A 21,955-nucleotide genomic window follows, 5' to 3' on the forward strand; every position below is an offset into this window, starting at 1 on the left:
TTTCTATAGACACCCCTGTTTTTCAATATTCTAATATTGTCCTTCTTTTATTTTTTTTTTCTTATTTTTATTTATATAATTTTATTTTTGATTCGGCTCATTACACAAAATCGAATTAAAGATAATAAAAATAATTAATTATATTTTATTCATAATGGGTTAATTTTCTCATTGTAATAAACAATAAAGAATACAAAAAGAAAAGGCCAAATAAAATTATGCAGCTAATAGTAGTAGGGGAATAAAGGGCCCCACCATTTACCACCCACGTGTCCCTCTGTGGCTGAGACGAACCTTTCTCGAGGCGCAGCGAGAGCGATCGAGGTGGGTGTGAAGGAGAAGAAGAAGAAGAAGAAGAAGAAGAAGAAGAAGCGCCAGAGTTGGCCGATCGCGGGTTGTAGCATTGGGACCTGCCGGTGGGAATCCCACAGCCTCTGCCTCGTCTTGGACAAGGAGCGCAGCCCCGCCCCGCACGGTGGTCGCGGTGCCCTCCCCTCCGCCGGCGGCAGCCCCTCCGACATCCTCTCCCTCACCGGAGACGGCTGCTCCTCTCTTGCCTCCCTATCTTATCTTATCTTAGATTAGCCTTTTCCCCCTTCTTTGACTGGTTCACCTGAAAGGACAGATAGAGAGAAAGAGATAAAGATGGTGACCATCAGGAGGGTTCCCACCGTGCTCTCTACCTGCCAGGAGGATTCCGGCCAGCCCGGGGGCTGCGGCCGAAACTGCCTCGGCAACTGCTGCTTGCCTGGTGACGCACAAAATCGCATCTTGATTTGTATTATTCCTCCAAGATTCTGTTTGTTTCTTGCTGTAGAATTGTTTACAGTATCCAAACTTCCCCTTTATGCCTTCGGCAGCGACGCAAGTCCGAAAGTTTCTCCCCCCGGTGTCGACGAACCACCGTCCGATTTCTTTCTCAAGACCCTTTTGCAGGGGCAGGTATTACCGTTCTTGCTGGCTCTTCATATGGCAGCAGAAGCAGCAAGGCCCTTACTTCAAGCTCGGGTACAATAGCTTAGGTGCCTTTGCCTCCATTAATCACCTGCACTTCCTCAGCCTCGCTGATTAATCTATGTTTACGCCTACTGTTGGTTCACACAAGCCAATAGTCGGAGAATTAGTGACAAAAAAGCTTTAATTTTTAACATGCCCTTTCCAGTTGAGAGATCTCCCATGGAGAGGGTTCCAATTTGCTGAAGGAAGGTCTGTCCCAGAGCAGAGTGAAGGTCTCACAATTGCTCAATTAAAGACAATTCCATGGCATTATGCATGTTATGCTGATTCCTAATAATTGGTTCTGAAGCAAAAAGAAAGTCTCTTTCTGAGGCAAGGTTTGAAGAAGCGAAAGCTTCAATCTTTTGAGGCCACAGGTGTAATGGAGTCCGAGGAGACTAAAGGAACACCATTGAAGTCCTCATCTTCCAGGGGGGTGTTGCTTAGTCCTACAATGAGCAAGACGGCCTGAGCTGTGCTTGCTGCTGCTGCTATTCGCTGCATTTGCCTAGTTGTTTCCGAGGGGAATAAGAAGCAGATACTCTGTCTCACCTCGACACTATCCGAACTATCTTCTCTTTGTATTTGTTCTTCAGAATACTTTGCCTAAATATGCAGGTTATTTGAATAAAGCAGATTGTCGATTTCATTGTAGGATTTTGTACCCATTGATAATTTAAGCTTCCATTATTAGCTGGGGTTCTCTTTGTGACGAACAGCAATGGCAGCTTTAATTCTGTCCTTACATTTGTATTCCGACTCTGTTATCTCTGAATGTTTGTGCTTACTAGCTTCTCTCTTGCATCATCAGAGTATTAAATTGCAGCATTGGCAACACAGAATAATAATGATTCTCCAAAATTCTGGATGGAAACACCATTAACAATGATGTTAAATAGAGCAGGAAAGATTACCAAGCTATTTGGAAGACCAGATGCATGTTTGATACAATAAAGAATTGGACACTGTACATCATATATTCAGTAGAAATCATCTCTCTTCCTATCAGCATGTTCACACCTCTCGATAACTTTTAGCTCACCATGCCTCCAATATATGAAAAGGAACCCCGTGTAGCAAAAGTAAACAGCTAAAAGGAGGCATTCGCGACGTCGATTTGCAGACAGGTATGATACGATTGCTCCAATTCTACCCAATCCCTCATCTCATCTCCTTCTTCCTCCTCCTCCTCCTCCGCCTCCTCCTCATACTCATCATCACAATCCTCGAAAAGGTCGTAGTCTCTTATGCTCGGCACTGGTTTTAGACCCTGGTGAGAAAACAGCAAGCAAACCACCATTACCGACTGAAGATTACAGAGTCTCAACTTATAGCATGAAAACTCACATCCATAGGGTTTCTTACCTCGGTGAAGATCTTCCTGGCCTCCTCCATAAGATTGTTGTTCAGTATAAACATAGCGGCCTCCTGAAACAGCAAAGTTAAAAGAGAAACGACGTATCAGGAATCCACCAACACCTCCAAGCACAAAGAATAAAGGAGAATATTACATACCCTCGCGACCTGGAGCTCGGCCACTGTGAGTGTCCGAGGCTCTGCCTCTATGGACGATTTCCTCTCCAGTGCGATGATCGCCATCTCTCTTCTATCGCTCTCTCTCTTGGTAAGCTGCCACCACAAGAAGAAGCAGAAGAAACACGTAAATGGACTCACCTCGTGTGCGGTTTCTTATACAAGGGAGGGAGGCGGGAGAGCGGAACACGTGCACGGTAAACCATGACGGAGCGGGCGCACACCTGTGCATATATTTGTCGCGCATGATCGCAGGTGGCACGAGGTGGCCACCATGGCGGTGGCCGTCACATGATGCGTCGGAGGAGGACACGTTTTGCGCGCCGTGTCGGCTGCGCCCGCCGACTTCGTCCTCCTCGCCACCTTCTACGCGCACCCACAACATTCTAGATCAGAACACACGATTCCAGTACGCTTCACCGTAGCCATGCCGTCGTAGTGATCTGATCAGAGTCCACCAAGCAATAAACATGCACACAAATTACTCGTTCATGCACGACAGTCTCAACCCAAATGTGGGGGTTAGGCCCGTCAATTTCCCACGCTTGAACCGTTCGAACAGGAAACAAGTCAAAGTCCCCAGGATTGACCGATTCATGTTGGTCAAATCTTCATCACACTTATCTTGACTCGTTAGCTCAACCATATCCATCCCATTTCTTGATATCCCGATACGAATTAGGTAGCAACGGACGGTGCGGTGTGCAACACGCAGACCGCTGCACCCTAACGTACGTGTCAATAAAACACATTTTATTATTTGATATATGTCGTCGGATGGATTTTAATGTCTTTGGATCCGCCGACATCGTGTGTGATAAATGCATCTAGAAACTGTAAATGAACAAATGGGGGCCACGACGTATCAAACCATCCCGGAGTTCGAACGGGTTGACCTGTCGAGTTGACTCGGATTTCTGTACCTCGTTGAAGGAGAAGAGAACAGCGTTCTCTGGTACATGTCTTGCTCTCCGGGAAATGTTTGGTTTTGACGGCTTCTTCAACGGTTCCCTCCTCTCCTTCCGCTCACTTTCGTATTGCATTAGGATTCGTGTTTATCCGGATCTCTAGCAGATCGAACGGATCATTACGTTTAACGCATCGTGTTTATTATGGGTCAGTCCGTAGGTGAAAGCTCGCTCGTTGGCGCAGCGTTCTCCTCGTGGGACACGCAGAGAGAGTGCGCTTTAGGATGTGCGAATTATAGATCAGACGGTGGTAAGGGTTTCCCCGCATTGTATTAAGGTGGGGGTATTTGTTCCATTGTTTCTTCACGAATAGCCGCCGGCCTCCTGTTGTTTCCTTTGTAGCCCCTCGCTACCTCGCTTTTGGGGTCGATTCTGGTTGCTCTTTTTGAGCTCCAATCTCTTCCGTATTCTTTCGCGATTCTCGCTCGGGTTTATGCCATGAAGATGCCAGCTTGGTGGGAGGGGAAGTCGAAGTCCAAGCCGAAGCCCAGTTCCAGTCGTCGGTCTGCGGCGGAGCAGGAGCAGTCGCACCCGGTGGACGATGAGGACGTGACGCCGAAGCGCGGCAGCGGGCGCGGGAAGGTGAAAGGTAACATCTTTGACGGGATTCTTGGCTTCAGACGGAGCAAAGTTCCTTCCCCCATTTCCGCCGGCGGCGGCTGTGGAAGTGGTGGCGGGAATGTTTCGGTGTTCGGTCAACCGCTTCCGCTGCCGAAGTCGGTCTCGTCGCCACTGCCGTCTTTGGTGTCTCACGAGCACCCGGCGGTCGCGGGGTCGGCGTCGGCGTCGACGTCGGTGTCGACCTCCAGCGGCAGCTCCTCGGCGTCGTCGGATGAGACTCCTGATCTCGGGTTCTACAGGTATTTTCTTTTGGCTTCCCTTCCAATCGAGTCTTTTGGGGATGGTTATCATCACGTTTATTCGATCAGGACTAAATTCCAGTTCATGATGCGTCGACGTGAATCTGGCTCGAGGGTTCTCGGTCCAGATGCAAAATATGATCTTTAATCTCTTGATGTTGTTGGATCGATTAGGTATCCGGATACGATCAGCATGCCAAGGGGAAGAAATGTAGCACCTGACTTGCAATCGCCTCAGTATACAACTGAAGACCGGCAGCTCTTCTCCCGCGTTGCAGCTTTGGAACATCCGAAATACTTTGAAAGCTCTGATACTCCAAGAAAAGAGTCACAATCACACGGATTCGATCCTTCCTCTAATGGTAGGACTGCCTACTCTCGTGTCCAATCTTCGGCTGAGACTTTATATGGTAGAAGAACTGCAATTTCTTCCCCTGGGCATCCTTTTCCTACCTCCCCTGTGTATTCCAAAGCATTTGGTTTATGTCCAGTCTCCCCAAGCCAACGACAGGATGATTTTAGGAGCCCACCTCATCCCTTACCTCTTCCTCCAAGCTCCCCTAGCTCTTCATCCTCTTCTTCACGTTCTCCAAGGCTGCAGTGGAAGAGGGGAAAATTGATCGGCAGGGGAACCTTTGGCCATGTCTATCTTGGATTTAACAGGTGCTTATTCCCTGCTCTCTTTCTGCATTGGTGTATGATGCACATTATCTTTGGAATTTTATAAGCATATAATATGATCCATGAAGATCAATCAAAGTGGTCTTGTGACGGGGTTTTGCATTTTCAATTGGAGATATCTGCTATTTATTTTCATTGATATGCACTATGGGCTACAGCTTTTTGGATTCCCATCTACTAAAATATACTAAATCTGACTTTTTATTCATCCTCCAGTGAGAGTGGGCAGATGTGTGCAATCAAAGAGGTCAAAGACATATTTGATGACAAAAATTCAAAAGAGTGTCTCAAGCAACTAAGCCAGGCAATTTCTAATTTTCTTTGACTTGGAGAACATCTATTCCTATATATGAGTTTCCTTTTTGTGCAATCTTCATCATATCGAGAAAGTTAATGTGAAATATGCTCTCTTCTGTCAGGAAATTGCTTTGCTCAGTCAGCTGTCCCATCTAAATATTGTGCAGTACTATGGCAGTGAGCTGGTAATCTGAAAACATTCAAGTAGTTCTTTTTTTTCATCTTTGCAAGAACCTCATCGCATATGCATCTTTCTAATTTGTAAATTAAAATATTTCCATTGTTAGGATGCTTGACAAGTTTTGGTTGTGCATCATGGACAAAATTAATGACATACGTGAAAGAGAGACATAAAAGTAAAGAAAATGAGCCACAGTTGTCTGACAAAAAAGTGCTTTAAGTTTGAGCAACCTAGTTATTAACAAACCAGGCCAGCCTAGATCATGGACATGACATATCTTGACACTTATGCACTCCCTGAACCCAACAAACTCAATCATTGCAGTTTGGTCTTATCAAATCAATTTAAAACTTGAAAGAAATATGAGCCAAAAATATCCTTTTTTCAACTGGTCTTCCAATGTGATATATGTTCTTCATGTTAGTCATGTAAGATTAATCCTATCCTATGTATGATAATAAGATTAAGCTAGTACTTTTTGTGCATATTCAGTGGTAATAATGATTCATGATGGCTATTTGAGTTTTCACTTAACTCAATGATGGAGTGGATAAGTCCAATAGTGTATTTGCCTTCGTCTTCCCTTCTTCTCATCCTGCTTGCAGGTCTCTGTATATCTGTGCAAATGCATGAACATACACATCTAACCTAATTCTTGCACAGTATCAACTGAGTAGACCAAGAATTCCCCATCCAACAGTGACCGTTAAAATGAGAGCAAAGTAGAATTCAGAGCTCTGCAGACTAATTGGGTTTCTGAATGCATTCGGCAAGAAGTTAGTTAGGTTTGTACATAGAAAATGAAGAAATTACTACTAGAGATATTCATTATTAACCTTGTGTTGATATTTGATAACTATATACATGTTTTACAAGAAAGGATAATAACTATTCTTTTCAAAAGTACTCTGACTTGATTTCCATTTGAAAATTACTCCCGAGAGTTCTTTTTTTGAAAAGTTGATTAGGTTATAAACATATTTCAGTAACTGATTAATTCAGAATTCCTTGTACAGGCTGAAGATACACTCTCAGTCTATCTGGAGTATATCTCTGGGGGTTCTATTCACAAGCTACTTCAGGAGTATGGTCCTTTTAGTGAACCTCTAATCCGGAACTATACTGCACAGATCCTTTCTGGGCTTTCATACTTGCATGAGAGGAATACTGTGCACAGGTACTGGCTGGTGCCTTTCCAAGTTATATATCCTTGCATTGGAAAAATTTTGTAACCAATGTGGTTATTGAAAGTGGATAGCTATTTTGCAGGGATATCAAAGGAGCAAATATACTTGTAGATCCTAATGGTAAAATCAAACTGGCTGATTTTGGAATGGCTAAACATGTAAGCTTCTTAAGTTTTTAAGCTTAAAATATTGTTAGCTGAATAATCTGGAAAAATGAAAGTTTCTAGCTGAGATCATAAGTCAGACAAACATTATTCGTGCTTGTGGACTTCTGCTGTATATGTATATATGTAGACATTATTTACATATTATGTATATATACATGTATATTGTTATGTATATATCTAAAAAGAGGGTACAACCTAAACAAAAGTAGTTACTTAAGCTTTTTATATTGGTTCACCAAACAAACAATATTTCTGAGCACAACACTCTTAGCATTGATTAATAAAAAAAAAAAGAGCTTATTAGGTTATTGTCTAGTTTTTTTGTCAGAGTGACATTTAAAAAAAAAATTGTTAATGCAAACATCCATCATTTTCATTCCCAAGCTTATTAGGTTACATAGACTTATAAAGATCCAATGAGTGTACTAATATCAGTCTCAGCTTAAGCATTTTGACCAGTGATTTAAGTCATATGAAGTTGATGAGTTAGTTATAATGGCCACTATTTTCACTCCATAAGATGAACTACATTGATAATCTCTAGTCAATTATTCATTATCATAGGCCTATGATTATCCAAAAAATCTCTTATTAAGTGTGTAAAAAGTTTTCAGTCAACTTTTCAAGAAGGGTACCGTATATCTTATGACTGTTTAAAAGACTCATTGCAAGTTTTCATTAAAAATTTTTACATTTCTAGAAGTTTTACATATGTCGAGTGGTATATAATTTATAATACATCTTAAAAATATATGAAAGACATAATTAAGGTAAAAAAAATACAAAAAAAAATGATCGCACTAGTCTGGTTGGCACTGGTAGGTATCATATGGTTGTACCAAAGACTAAAACTATAATATGATGATAATATAAAATAGGGTTGCTTCTCTGTGTGATGTTATTTAATTCCATGAGTGTAGTGCTATTGACGGTGAGACAGATGGTAATATGGTAAAACTGGTTGCTTTTCTCCTTATGTAGGTACTTTCCACTTGATTTGAAAGTGGCATTTTCACTCAGATTTGGCTTATTGGATCTGGCATTCTGCATTCAATTACTGTAGCATGTAACTCAAGACAACTGTGGTGGGATATAGCATCATATTTAATCGCCGTATTAGAAGTCACATCTACAGGAATCATCATAAATTTATCAGTCAATTCCAAAAATACAAATTAGAGTTCACACTATCTATATGTGCTGAAAACAAGCATCACTTTTAGTGACTTTCTAATTTTCAGTAATCAGTTGCTTAGACATCCTACATGTGTCTGTTACCTGATGAAACATTTTGTACTTTACTAAGCATAAGATTTTTCAGAAAATTGATTTCTCTGTATTGCCACTTATTTTTAACAACTCATCATGAAACAGATATCATCTTGCACTTCAATACGTTCATTTAAAGGAAGCCCTTACTGGATGGCTCCTGAGGTTTGTTAAATATATAACAAATGTTGTAATCTTAAGTCAACAAATTTACAATCTTAGATCAGTTTCCACTCTAAACTTTTGCGCAATTTGAACATTCTGCAGATTATCATGAATGGAAGTGGCTATAACCTCTCTGTAGATATATGGAGCCTGGGATGTACAGTTCTTGAGATGGCGTCTTCAAAGCCACCCTGGAGCCAGTATGAGGGGGTGCTATATCCATCTTTTCCTGTTTTCTTTGAGAAACATAAACATCTCTGACATTGAGTGTCATTACTTGTGTAATTATAATTGTACTTTTTTTGAATTACTAGGTAGCTGCCATATTCAAAATTGGGAATAGCAAAGATATACCAGAAATCCCAGACCATCTTTCTTCTGAAGGAAAGGATTTTCTAAAGTTATGTTTGCAGCGTGATCCAATGGCTCGCCCTTCAGCTGCTCAACTGATGGAGCACCCTTTTGTTCGAGACCAAATAACAACAAATGCAGCAAAATTTAATGAAATCAGAGATACTCTGCCTTCTTCCGCTAATAGAAGTACTAGAATGGTATGAGTTAAATATTTATATGTGTTTGCATTTTTAGCTCCTAAAAATAGATGATTCTTGGATGTCCTGAAGCTTCTTTATACTTCCTGCCTTTCCTTGATTGCAACCTTCTTATCCCCCAGTAAACTATATAAAATTAGTTGAATTAACTGCTATAGTTTACCTATAAATTATCGGCTTTATTTTACTAAATGTGTACTTTATCTGTAAAACTTAACTTCAATGGTGCTTATTAATTCATGTTCCATAGTTTTTATTTTTCTTTCTGAAATTCCTGCCAGACAACATCTCCCACACCTTTCTTTCAAATAATAAAATCAAATTTGTGGCGAAAGTTTATTTCTTTAGTTCTGGTGGTTACTGTAAATTGTTCATTCTTTCATTACCAAACCATTTATCATTTCTGATATATGCAGCAGTTGACTGTCGAGCTCTCTTCAAAAGAAAACACTTCTCTACATGATAGGGAATATGGCATATGTCAAGCATCTGGATTTCTCTCAGAACTTCCTTCAGCATATAAGAATTCAAGGTATTGTAACTCCAAACTGGACTGACCAATTGGTTCCCTTTTCCTAAGCTCACAACAATTGCTTTTTTATTATTTTTTGCAGAAACTTAACTAGCTTGAGAACAAACATGTCCCTACCTGTTTCTCCCTGTTCCAGTCCACTAAGGCAGTTCAGACAATTTAACAGAAGTTGCTTGCCTTCTCCTCCTCATCCATCTTATTCTTCCGGAGCAGATAACTATAGTCCAGTCAACAATATACTCTATCCAGCTAGATTAAGCAATAACATTTCAAATCCTTTCTCTGATATCGGCTTGCTAAAGGCCCGAACACCATCTGACTCTTCGAGAAGATTGAACCTCCGTTTGTAAACATGATAGTCAGAAACTGAATCCGTTCACTGCAATTGATGGTGGAAAGATTGGAATGGGATACTAAAAGTCCATCCTAGTCCGATGCAGTTGATGACTCAATGGGCAGCATTTGCAATTGATGGTGGAAAGTATTGCTTCATGTGATATCATCTTCCATTCAGGATGGAAGATTTTGGCTAGTTTTGTCGGTTTTGTTCATAAAGTTGTTGAGAGTCAACATGATCAATGTCATGAATATCATATATTTATAGCTTGTACAGAGTATACGTGTTCACAATATATAATTGACCAGTAATTGAGGGTTTTGACAGTGGTAATGAAGACCTTGTTCTGGAGTTGTTTCAAGTTCAGCTTTTTGCTCTGTAGCATAATGATGTTAACAGAGTTGCAAATTCAAACACACAGTGTTCAGTGGAAGCTTCAAAAGTCTTCATGATGGACCTTCTTTTTTGTTTGTGCGCGTGCCTTGATAGTCTTGATCTTACCTGAGTGAGTGCTCAAAGGTTTTTTTCAGCAAGCTTTGTGCATGTTTTTTTTTTATTGCCTTTGAACATGTTACATATGTAGATCCCAATTATTTAGTTCACAGCTTGTCCATATTTCTACCTTTTATAGTTCATGGGACCTTGGTGGAGATTGGTAGCTTTCCTAGTATCTGCATGCTCCTTCCAAAAGATTAAGAAAACCTGGCTGAGTGCTTCTGCTTCATCATCATCTTCTTTATTTTGGTGCTAAGCTCACCAAGCTGTGGGCAGCTGGTGGGCTGGTTTGACTGCAAAATAAGCATGTTCAGTCAACCCCATGAGTCCCAGTATACTATTATTATTTGTGACAAACAAAATGAGTATGATTTGATATTGGACATGGATGGTCCTGTCTCTTGTATACCTACTACAACTGGCATCTAATTACCACACAAACAATAGCTTGTATTCATGAGTTTTATCCAGTGAAATGATGACTACTATTCAACTCCAAAACAGAGTTGGCCATCCAAGAATTTAAAGCAGTTTAACTGATCATCTTCAGCATCATGAACAGAAAATTTCAGCAGCAAAGTCAACGAATGATCTCACTGAATGAGATGGACAAGTCAGTAAGAGCACAAGAACTGCAGCACAAGAACTGAGTGACATCTTATTCTTCATTTGCAACATGTTGCCTCATCAGTGGCCATGTCAAACATGAAATTCCAGTGTTTTTTGTCTGAATTATCTCCAGTCTCATCATCTCTTATCCTCAGCATAGCTTGTGTTAATCAAACTATGCTTGGGAGTTAATGATTTGTGGCAGGGGAGATGAAGATGACAAGAAAAGCAAGGAACCACTCACCACAGGCCCTAGAAAGTTGCACTCAAGCTGCCACATGAAGCCTCCCGCATCAGGTGGCATTTCAAGGAAGATCAATCAATAACAAGAACGCTCCTCAGCTGTCTTCTGTGGAGAAGATGAACTGTCCTTCGGATATGCCAAAATCATAGACAAAGTGAAGCGTTCAACCCTACAACACCCTTTAGCAGCATGGACCATGGCAGAAACAATTTGGGGGAATCCAAAGGACAGCCACAACACAGAGAAAGTACATAAGCTGGCAATTAAAACCACCCATGTTCTGCATCTAATAAATGAAGGAAAAGTTACATGGCTGCTGTTTTCTGTAGTTTCAGTTGTTCATGCACTTGCCACTTTAGCTTGGATGGTTGTTGAGGGCTTTCCCAAGATAAAATTCCCTCCTCAAACTCTTCATGTTGGTTTCCTCTTATTTTCCAACTCTTCTTTAATGTCAAAGCCATGTAAGATGGGAAGAGATTGTCCAGCTTGAGATAGTGGAGCTTAAAGCAGATAAGAAGTCCCATCCTGTGCACAGATGTTAACTTCAAGATGGCCTTTTCTGTGGTTTTCTTAAGCAGCCAAGCTTGAGGACCAAGTGTATTCCTACACAAGTAAACCACAAACCATGTGTATTTGCTTGGTGAAAGCTACTCCCAACCTTTCCCACTTCATGACTTAATGGAGAGGGCAAGGTAGTGCATTGAAGGAAAGATGCAATGTAGATGTCCAAGTACAGGATGACAGAGATGTATACTCTCCTAAAAGCATGCCTCCCTTTTCCTCAAAATAAAATCAAAAAGAAAAAAAGTACTTCTTTCAACAACTCTTCCTTCTTTTGTTTGATTAACAAGTGAGCTCTTCAAATATAGTTCATAAACAAGCTACTGATAATCTTTCCATAGAATCATCTGAAGCTAACAAATTAAAGTTTACAAGTGTTTGATCATGTACTCTACCTAATAAATGCTCACATATAACTTGTTGTAAGCATTTATTATGTTACATGTTGGAATGATGATGTCTCCAGAAAAGATATGGTCAGGTGTGATGCTTTTTAATGGCCAAGACAGATTCTGGCTTCTCCTCCTTCATGTAGCCATTAGTTGATGGATCTCATTAAATACTAAGTCAATCTTTGATAGCTTTAGAACCAAAGAGACCAGGCATTTCCTATTCCACAAGCATCCACAAATGCAATGGGGGGGCCATTCTTCCTTCTTCCATATAAGGAAAACTTGATGCCATGCTTTTTGTGAATCCTTTGATCAATGAGGTTGTAGGAACCTTTCTTGATGTGGTTTCCATCTTGCTATATTTTATGCATGGCAACAAAATAAATAAAAACTTAAGGATATCAATTCATGTATAGGAGGAGTACACTATATATTAATTGCTTTGAACCACATTAGGTATCTCAATACTATATGATTAATAGTGGTAGTTGCCACAGATACATCATATTACATTGACTAAGAGATTCTTAAACTACTTTGACTAAGAGATTATTAAAAAAAAATGTTAGGTAATATTTTCATGTGTATATATAAAATAGTCGATGAAAAATTCAACAAGAAAATGGCTCAAAACATGAGACTCTTATTAATACGAGATCGATAGAGAATCAATTATATAATCTTGTTACGAAAATAGATAAATTTCTTCTGGAATATGAAGTTAATCTTATAATAGCATCAAGGATCATCCCTAATAAAGGATTTGATCAAGTATTCAAGGGTTACAACATAACCTAATTGCAATATATATATATATATATATATATATATATATATATATATATATATATATATATATATATATATATATATATATATTGCATGTTTAAATTGATTGACATGCCTAAGGGCTTTACTAGATGACAAATTGAATTGAGGCAATAAAAACTTGTGGTAATCATATTGTCATGTTAATTAACCCTGCTAATATAACACAGTTTAATTAGCCATATCCCTCTCTACTACAGTTGACTAGGAAAAATATTATTGGACTTGGTTTTATGCTCCTCAAGAACATAATGTTCACGTAAGCCATAATCTACAGTGCATGTATATTACTGTCAATTGCAAGAATTGAAGATGCTCTTTTACCTGACATGAACAATTTCATGTCAAAATCTCGTTTAATTTTGACTTGCATGTCAAGACAGCTTTTTCCTAGTTTCTACTGAGCATGCTTCACGTAACATCACTGATTGGAGGTGGATATTTATGTGATGAATACTGTGTGCTATTTGACTCTTGTCACTCCCTTTCCTTGTTTAGATCCGGAGGAACAATCTCTCATCTTACTTAGCTTCTGCAACCGAGGTCATGAAGCTTTCCTCCTCACCTCACCCCACCCCACCCCCCCACACAGCTCTGCGAACCATGTGGAGGCCTTAAAAGCTTTCCTCCGCACAAAGGCAACCAAATTAGGGTTCTTCATCTTTCTATATTCCCCATCCCCTTATTCTATGTGTGGGTAGTCCAACCGACGGAGAAACCGCTTGCCATCTTTGAGAGGAGTAGATAACAAGTTCTTGAGGGGAGAGATAAGTAGCATCCCTAAGAACACGACATCGGTGATCCCTTCAAAGTCTTTAAATTATTGTCCACCATCTGATCTTTTATGATCATTTGTTGCCACTTATTCCTACCAAACAACGAGAGAGATCATTTCATTCTGCACCGTAGGTATTTCCAAGTCCATGCATTTGAAGCTGCAAGAATCATGATGTGGAAAGAGAGAGAGAGAGTATTGATAAGGAAGTTGTAGAACGGAATGTGTATATATTACTAGTAATAAAGATGGGATTGGTGCAAGTTTAGAGGGAGAAAGTGATGGGGGCAGTGGCCAAACACGCAACTGTAAGGGTGATCGGATAGTTCTTTCTACCTCTCCTTGTCGTGCAAAACGAACAAAAAGGACTTGCCATCCAAACCCTAACCCAACCCATCCCTTTTACTTCTCCTCTTCCTCCTCCTGCGCCCTCTTCTTCTCTTTCAGCAGGTAGGGCTGATGGGATCGACGTCGGCTTCGGCCGGATCTGGTGACGCCAAGGCTTGCCCTCGTGGTCACTGGAGGCCCGGCGAGGATGAGAGACTGCGGCAGCTGGTGCAACAGTTTGGTCCTCAGAACTGGAATTCCATTGCTGAGAAGCTGAAAGGAAGATCAGGTGTGTGTGTGTGTGAGAGAGAGAGAGAGAGAGAAGAAAGATTGTGAGTCACAAATTCTTCTTTCCATGATGTATAGTTCACGAGAGGGAGAAGATTAGTAATCATTACTAGGCTTTTGCTAGTTTAGAGCTTGTTCTTCTTGATGTTGTCATGCTTTCACCACCAGTCAGTTCTCTGTCCATAGATAGAGTCTGTTGCTTCCTAAGAGAAGGGTGCTATTGCTGTCATCTATTTGCAGGTAAGAGCTGTAGGCTGAGGTGGTTTAACCAACTTGACCCACGGATCAACAGAAGGCCATTCACAGAAGAAGAGGAAGAGAGGCTGCTGGCGGCGCAGCAAGTTCAGGGGAACAAGTGGGCGCTGATCGCGCGGCTCTTCCCGGGAAGGACGGACAACGCCGTGAAGAACCATTGGCATGTCATCATGGCCCGGCGGCACCGGGAGAGATCGAAGCTGTTTAGGAAGAGGGCCAGCTTCCCGGATCAGATCCATCCGGTCTCAGCTCCTCAGGAAGGAAGCCATCGACGGCATCTCCGATTTGGTTCTGATAGCGACTTCCGCGTCGTCTCACCCTCAGGCTTCATGCTTTGGCGAGCTTTCTCGGGATCAAGAGACTACCCTAGCACTCCCAAATGTAGTTCCGGTGTTCTCCTCGACAGCTCGCAGCTCCATGGCCGCTCGCTTCGCCCTCATCATCAAGCTTACAGAAGCCTCAGCGTAGATGCCAACTGCTCTGATTATGCAGTGAGTGCACGCGACATGGCTCGAGATGGAAGCGATTCAGCTAATAGTAGAGCTCTCAGCGAGCAGATCAATGACAGAAGCAAGAAGGTTGCCTTCATAGATTTCTTGGGAGTTGGAATAACTTCTTGAATCCAAGAACCTTTCGACTCCTCGGATTTAGGCTACAGATTGGGGTCCAAATTAGGAGAGACAACCGAGTCGGCCGGCCATTATTTTGCTTTGGGGTCTCTGACATATCAAAACATCATCCATTAATCTGACACAAGTCGTGGGAAGAAGTATTACTTCCCCACCATGGATTGCATCTGTTCTCGTTCCTTCCTTCCTCTGTGTTGTGGGCATGAAGATGTGCAGGGTAGATGATCGCATCGGATGGCGGCATATGCATGCATGCATCTCAGTTGTGATTGTTATCATCAGCATGTAATTTATGTAATCAAACTGTGACAGTGCAACCCTAACTATGAATTGCATGAACAGGTTCTGTAATTTGCATTCAGATTTAGCAACTAAGATCTAACCATTATCTCATGGTTTTCAATGAATGTGCTGAAGGTGTATGCTTCTTAAGATCTAAGAAATGACTAACCTCATTGCTGGTGGCAGATGTTATACTCTACCTATAACATTTTCCCATCGAAATTGTATCACACTAGTTAACGTGTACTTTTGTGTCCCAACTCTTTTATATATTCTCCTAAAACGAGTGCTTCTTATCCCATCATAAATCATCAATTAAGCTTGTATGTTATAATTAACGATGATTCATTGGCTATAATTTGCAAAAAAAACATGTTATGTCGTAATTGAAATATATTGATATTATGTGTTAATTTAGTTAATAATTACATTTATCTGGCTTCTACAGATTGCCAGAAATTTTGTTTATTAAGATATGTAACGGTCTTCGTATCAACCCGTTATAAGGATTAGCGGCCGATATAACGGAGTTCAAATATCTTGGTGAGTTATAACTCAGTTACTGCACGATTCGGGATCTCATCTTCGATCCACGTGTCAGAAAAGCGGACTACTGGCCACCCTGCTTAAGTTCCTCCGCGGTTTACCGGAACGGAATTGGAACCGATGTCACGTGCGCAAGCGACACCACTAAATCACCGTTCATATTCATCCACATCGTCGTCATCGTGCTTTAAGATTCGCGCGCGGTGACAGGGGAAAGAACTCCTCCCCTCCTCTTCTTTGTTCGCTATGCAGCAGACAGAAATGGCTGCCGTGAACTCCACTCTGTCGGCATGCTAATGTGCGTTCCTCCGGTGCATTGTTTAGCAAAGAAGTGTATATACTGAGAGAATTCGTCAGTAGGATATCAGAGATACAAGTCAGAATTGAGGTCTTCTTTTTCTTTGTCAGTGCTAAACAATATCAAAAGCTCTCATTCTTGGTTACAGTTTTCTATCTTCGTATCGATGTCACCTGCAATATTTAGTGCATTCATTTTGATGCCGGGCAAGCCCTTCTTGGAGAATCCTGAAAAGTAGACTCCATTCTTCCCTTTCCAATGCTGAGGAAAACTTTGTCGTGGGAGTCCTTCCTGATTCGATAGCTCACCTTCGTCCTGCATGAACAATATGCTTGAGCTTAGAAACATGAGTGATCGGTCTGAGTTTTATGAAGGGGAAACAAAGGGTTGCACCAAATTCCTTTCCATCACCCAGTTGGTTGCTGAGCTTTTATAGCCCGTGGCAAAGATGATGGCATCAAAACACTGGGATTGACCATCAGCAAACACCACGGTCTTCCCTCTTATGCTTGTGATCGCGGGCACCACCTGTCATTCCAATTCAGTTCGTGAGAATGAATTAAGACATGGCATCATATGCGAGCATAAACCAGTGGCTTCAATATGATCACCTGAATCTGCTTTGACTTGATCTTTTCGATGGTGCCGATGTCGATGACCGGGGATCGTCCTTTTGTTTCCTTGGTGATGAAGGGAGCTCTCTTTGGTCGAATGATGCCATGCTTTGATAGATCCCCGAACTTTAGTTTGGACAGGATGAGGATGATGACATCAACCATGAACATTGGAAGATACTTCAGGAGCACCATTCCCACATAAATCATCTCCTTGGTCACTACGTGGAACTGCACATCAGAAGAGACTGTGAAGAACACGTTGAAATGGCTTGACGTAGTTAGGAGATCGTGAGCAGTTCACGTACCCGACTCCGAATTGAGATGGACGCGTATACGCCGAATTCTGAGAGATCGTAAGCGATCTCCATTCCGGAGTTGCCGCAGCCGACGACCAGGAGGCACTTCCCCGGGTACGCAACCCCCGACTTGTATCTCGACGAGTGGAAGACGTCGCCGGGGAAGCTGTCCAACCGAGGGAGGCGCGGAACGAAGCCCTCGCCATTCTCCCCGGTGGCCACCACGAGAAACCTTCCCTTGTACAGCTTTTCCTCGCCGGTTACGGTGTCACGGGCTCCGTAAAACCGGCGCGAGCGTCGTACTTGGCCACCTCGACTTGGGTACGTAACTCGGGGTTCAGCCGGAAGCGCGCCGCGTGGCCGTCGAGGTAGCGAATGAACTGCTCCTTGGGGATGAACGTCGGCGTGGTCGCGGGGTGGGGCATGTGCGGCTGTTGGGGACGAAGGAGCAAGGAAAAACAGTAAAAATAAAAGCAGGAGGATTGATAAGACACTTACAAGATACCAAATGCACACAGACTCTCTATCTATCTGTCTCTTTCTCTCTATACCTTGCTACATGAACTACGGTCCTATTTATAGGACCTAATGACAACCATCCTATAACTACTAGATCATGAGGTGGTTATTGAAACCACCTTATAACTACTAGATCATGATAGATAACAATCTAGATAGATAACTATGAATCAAATCTCAACACTCCCCCTTGATTCATAGTTGCATACACCAATGCTTTCGAACTGGAAAGATTTGGTGAGGGTATCCGAATATCCGCAACTTGTTCATCCGTTCCATAATACTTCCTTGTTATGGCTCCACTTGCCTGAAGTACTCTTCCGATCATCTAAAGCTCATGCACAATCACTATTAGTGAAACCAAATAATTTGCATTTAAATTTTGTTTTGAACACCCATTTTAACCCAATCGCTTTCTTTTCTTTCGGTAGATCCATTAACTCCCAAGTTTCATTCTTCTCAATTAACTTGATTTCCTTCTTCATTGCTTTTCTTCATTCCTCTTTTTTAACTGCTTCCTCAAAAGTTGTAGGATCTAAAATAAACAACGCAAATGTTGAGTTATAAATTTCTGTTAGTGATCTGAAATTTCTTGGAGGGGTTTCATCTGAGGAATTCGACATTTCTCTGATTTTTCATCAAGCTTGTGATGATTTTGTGAATTCACTAAAGCATAAGCAATACAACCAAAAATTCTTAGATGTCTAACACTTGGTTTCATACCATACCAAGCCTCAAAAGGAGTTTGATTCATAACAGCCTTTGTTGGTGAAATATTCAACAAATAAACTGTTGTTGCAACTGCTTCTGCCCAAAACTAATTTGGAAGATGTTTTCCTTTAAGCAAACTTCTTGCCATTTCAACGACAGTCCGATTCTTACGCTCTGCTACACCATTTTGCTCCGGTATATATGGTGTTGTCAATTCTCTGTGGATATCATTTTCTTCACAAAAAGAACTAAACTCATTAGATAAAAATTCACCACCTCTATCTGTCCGAAGTGTCTTTATATATCTACCACTTTGTCTTTCTACAAGTGCCTTGAATTTTCGAAATTTATCAAATGTTTCAGATTTCAATTTCAAAAAATATACCCAACTCATGCGACTATAATCATCCGTAAACAATAAAAAATATTGACTTCCACCGAATGATTTTGTATTCATAGGTCCAACCTTTAATGTTAAAGTGTCCATATCTTAAATGTCATAAACTAGACTCATTCTTCTGAGTTGTGATAAGCGCATGCCTTTCAATATTTGACACATCAAGTGGAAACATCTTGTTTTGTGTCATGCAAATATTTACTATAATCAAACCAGATTTCTTATCTCTAATAGTGCATGAACCATCATCAAATATTACTGAATATCCATCATTTACTAATTGTCCAACACTCAACAAGTTATGTGATAAAATAGGAACAAAGAAAACATTATCAAGGTATTTTACCTTTCCTTGATTTGTCTTTACCTCAATTGTTCCTTTCCCTTCCACTTGGATTTGCTTGTTATCTCCAAGTCTAATATTCAACTTGTGAGTCTCATCAATATCTCTAAATATTGATTTTATGCCTGACATATGATTAGAACATCCACTATCCAAAAACCAAATATCATTTGAGATGTTATGAATTTGTGAATGAGTCATAAACAACTTACTATTTTGCTTTTCTCTTTTCCAGCAATCTGCCTTCATGTGACCAAACTTTTTACAATAGTGACATTGAATTCCACTTTTGTAATTTTTTTATCATAATTTGATTGCCCTTGTTCATCAAAGTGTCCTCTTCCTCTTCCATTTCCTCTACCACGAAATCCTCCTCTGCCACGTCCTCTTCCTGTTGATTTTTTGTCTTCTTTTGAAGTAGAAGACTCTCCCTTAACCCGAAATGTTTTTTCTTCACTTTTTTCAAGTGACCTGTTCAACCTTTCTTCATGTGCTTGCAAAGAACCCATTAGTTCATCAAATGAATAAGTAGATAAATCTTTTGATTCCTCAATTGCGTCAACAACATGATCAAATTTCGAAGTTAAACTTCTCAAAACTTTTGCAACAATTATATGATCAGGAAGATGTTCACCATAAGATTTCATTTGACTAACAATTTCAGTCACTCGAGAAAGAAAATCTTTCACCGATTCATTATTTTTCATGAACAAAATTTCAAACTCACAACGGAAGGTTTGAAGTTTTACCGTAATCACCCTTGATGAATCTTGAAATTCATTTTGAAGTATCAACCAAGCTTGCTTTGAGGTTGTCGCTGCTACAATTCTTGAGAAGATCGTCTTATGTATAGCTTGTTGAATGAAGAACAAAGCCTTTGAGTCCTTCTTTCTATTCTCTCTCAGCTTGATTTCATCATCTGGATCTGCATATCCATTCTCTATTAAGTCCCAAAGATCTTGAGACTTGAATAAAGTCTTCATCTTGATACTCCAAAATTCATAACTTTTGCCCGAAAAGATTGGGATAAGGGGTTGAGACATGGAATTACCGTTAAAAGCCATAATGCCCAGTTCAGATTGAAACTAGGCTCTGATACCACAAATGTTGGGGATGAAGGAGCAAGGAAAAACAGAATACTACGATACGAGTAAAAAGAATCCTTTCGGCTCAAGAAAACTGATGTAGTATTAAAAGCAGGAGGATTAATAAGATACTTACAAGATACCAAATGCACACAGACTCTCTATCTATCTGTCTCTTTCTCTCTATACCTTGCTCCTATTTATAGGACCTAATAACAACCACCCTATAACTACTAGATCATGAGGTGGTTATTGAAACCACCTTATAACTACTAGATCATGATTGAAGTGGTTATTGAAATCATCATGTAACCACTAGATCATGATAACAATCTAGATAGATAACTATTAATCAAATCTCAGGGCGCAGTACTGCTTCGCTGGGTGCAGCTTCATCCGGTCGTACGACTGCAAGCGACGCAGTCTTCCTTCTCAAGGATGACGAATGGGACGGAGAGAAGGAAGAGGCAAGCGGCGACTGCGAGACCGGATGGCCCTGCTCCCACGGTCACCACAAGGCTCTCCATCACTTCTGCTGCTGCTGTCTATCGCAGCATTTACATAAAAGGAGGCTGCATGCATATGAGCTTATCCATACACCACAATCTCTTCTTGTCCTATTAGCTTCGGGTAGCTTCGGGTAGGAAGCGTTACACCTCTCCGAGCAGCGCGTGGAAAGGGCTTGGAGAGTCCTCACTCTGCTGGCTGTGGCCAGTTCTCAAGCTTCATACAAGCAGCTTGTCGAGTACTTCCGAATGCAGTATATGTTTCCACCTTTTTTAGTGAGAAGAGAGGAGGATTCAAATAGAATATTTGCGAGATTTAATTTGATATTCGAGTATATTGCATACTTCTTTAGATGGTGAATCGTAAACCATGTTTCGAGTACTGCAAGTATCATGCGATTGGATTAACGTTAGAGAGGTATTGACATCTAACAAAAGTTTCGCTCTTGTTGTTGTAAAGCAAGTATTTCTAGAGGCTTGGAGAGCAATTGAAAGTGATAGAAGATAGAAATTATAGAAGAAGCTATATATGTTCTCCCTATTTATATAGGTTAAGAGGAAGAATTTTTCTCGATAGAGCAGCGAGATTTTCTCATACAGTAGGAAAAATCTTATATGCTATCATACCCCCGCAAGATGATGCTCCTATCAAGGATGCCGATCTTGGACCGATGGAATATAAATAGTTTATGAGCGAGAGGCTTTGTGAGTGAGTCTACTAGCCGTATGTATATGAGAAACACATAGTTGATGTCGGACAATTTGATCTCGCACGAAGTGGAAGTTAATAGCAATATGTTTCATGCGAGAGTAGAATGCCGGAGCAGATTTGTGACCCAATTGAGTTATGCAACGGTAGTGGTGATGATATAGTATTTAGCTTTAATTGTAGACCGTGTGATTATCTTTTGCTTCTTAAAACTCCAACTGATTAGATTACTATGCAAGACACAAACGTTAGAGAGGTATTGACATATAACAAAAGTTTGGCTCTTAAGTATTTTCAGACAAGTTTTTCTTGGTTCAATCAGCACCTTGTAAAGCAAGTATTTTTAGAGGCCTAATAAGAAATAAAATTACTTGGAGAGCAATTGAAAGAACTCCTTGAAATCTATAATTTGATTGTTCTATAAATAGTGTTGATGAGAGGGAGATGTAGTAACATCATATATATATATATATATATATATATATATATATATATATATATATATATATATATATATAT

General features: G+C 40.6%; 3 protein-coding genes, 2 long non-coding RNA genes and 1 pseudogene across 8 annotated transcripts; 3 read left to right on the forward strand and 3 right to left on the reverse strand.

The window, feature by feature from the left end:
- The first annotated feature begins 262 nt into the window (after nucleotides 1-262).
- Nucleotides 263-1,741, forward strand: LOC135677728 (uncharacterized). 2 transcript variants are annotated; one of them, XR_010514741.1, is made up of 2 exons: nucleotides 263-1,022; nucleotides 1,163-1,741. It is a non-coding gene; the product is annotated as an uncharacterized LOC135677728 (long non-coding RNA). The 2 variants fall into 2 exon arrangements; XR_010514740.1 differs by having other exon boundaries at nucleotides 263-1,008; nucleotides 1,163-1,650.
- A 103-nt stretch (nucleotides 1,742-1,844) lies between these two features.
- Nucleotides 1,845-2,706, reverse strand: LOC135677729 (serine/threonine-protein kinase SRK2H-like). The gene is made up of 3 exons (XM_065190105.1): nucleotides 2,512-2,706; nucleotides 2,362-2,424; nucleotides 1,845-2,266 (listed from the first exon to the last, which is right to left on the reverse strand). The coding sequence occupies exons 1-3, from the start codon at nucleotides 2,593-2,595 to the stop codon at nucleotides 2,087-2,089; spliced, it is 327 nt and encodes a 108-aa protein (XP_065046177.1). The 5' UTR covers nucleotides 2,596-2,706; the 3' UTR covers nucleotides 1,845-2,086.
- A 1,095-nt stretch (nucleotides 2,707-3,801) lies between these two features.
- LOC103988068 (mitogen-activated protein kinase kinase kinase 3) lies at nucleotides 3,802-10,140 on the forward strand. Of its 3 annotated transcripts, none has more exons than XM_009406577.3 (11): nucleotides 3,803-4,357; nucleotides 4,532-5,020; nucleotides 5,255-5,342; nucleotides 5,458-5,520; nucleotides 6,533-6,693; nucleotides 6,786-6,861; nucleotides 8,245-8,304; nucleotides 8,407-8,514; nucleotides 8,619-8,855; nucleotides 9,275-9,387; nucleotides 9,470-10,140. In XM_009406577.3, the coding sequence occupies exons 1-11, from the start codon at nucleotides 3,936-3,938 to the stop codon at nucleotides 9,735-9,737; spliced, it is 2,085 nt and encodes a 694-aa protein (XP_009404852.2). In that variant the 5' UTR covers nucleotides 3,803-3,935; the 3' UTR covers nucleotides 9,738-10,140. The 3 variants fall into 3 exon arrangements, with proteins under 3 accessions (XP_065043688.1, XP_009404852.2, XP_065043687.1); XM_065187615.1 differs by having other exon boundaries at nucleotides 9,272-9,387; nucleotides 9,470-9,887; XM_065187616.1 differs by lacking the exons at nucleotides 6,533-6,693; nucleotides 6,786-6,861 and having other exon boundaries at nucleotides 3,802-4,357; nucleotides 9,272-9,387; nucleotides 9,470-9,887.
- Nucleotides 10,141-10,182: 42 nt separating this feature from the next.
- LOC135676441 (uncharacterized) lies at nucleotides 10,183-11,333 on the reverse strand. The gene is made up of 2 exons (XR_010514284.1): nucleotides 11,073-11,333; nucleotides 10,183-10,512 (listed from the first exon to the last, which is right to left on the reverse strand). It is a non-coding gene; the product is annotated as an uncharacterized LOC135676441 (long non-coding RNA).
- Nucleotides 11,334-13,476: 2,143 nt separating this feature from the next.
- LOC103988069 (transcription factor CSA) lies at nucleotides 13,477-15,509 on the forward strand. The gene is made up of 2 exons (XM_009406578.3): nucleotides 13,477-14,244; nucleotides 14,484-15,509. The coding sequence occupies exons 1-2, from the start codon at nucleotides 14,088-14,090 to the stop codon at nucleotides 15,116-15,118; spliced, it is 792 nt and encodes a 263-aa protein (XP_009404853.2). The 5' UTR covers nucleotides 13,477-14,087; the 3' UTR covers nucleotides 15,119-15,509.
- An 876-nt stretch (nucleotides 15,510-16,385) lies between these two features.
- Nucleotides 16,386-20,748, reverse strand: LOC135677457 (probable indole-3-pyruvate monooxygenase YUCCA10; annotated as a pseudogene).
- Between the last annotated feature and the right edge of the window lie 1,207 nt (nucleotides 20,749-21,955).

Source organism: Musa acuminata, chromosome BXJ1-6, assembly GCF_036884655.1.
Source record: "Musa acuminata AAA Group cultivar baxijiao chromosome BXJ1-6, Cavendish_Baxijiao_AAA, whole genome shotgun sequence".
Taxonomy (NCBI): Eukaryota; Viridiplantae; Streptophyta; class Magnoliopsida; order Zingiberales; family Musaceae; genus Musa; species Musa acuminata.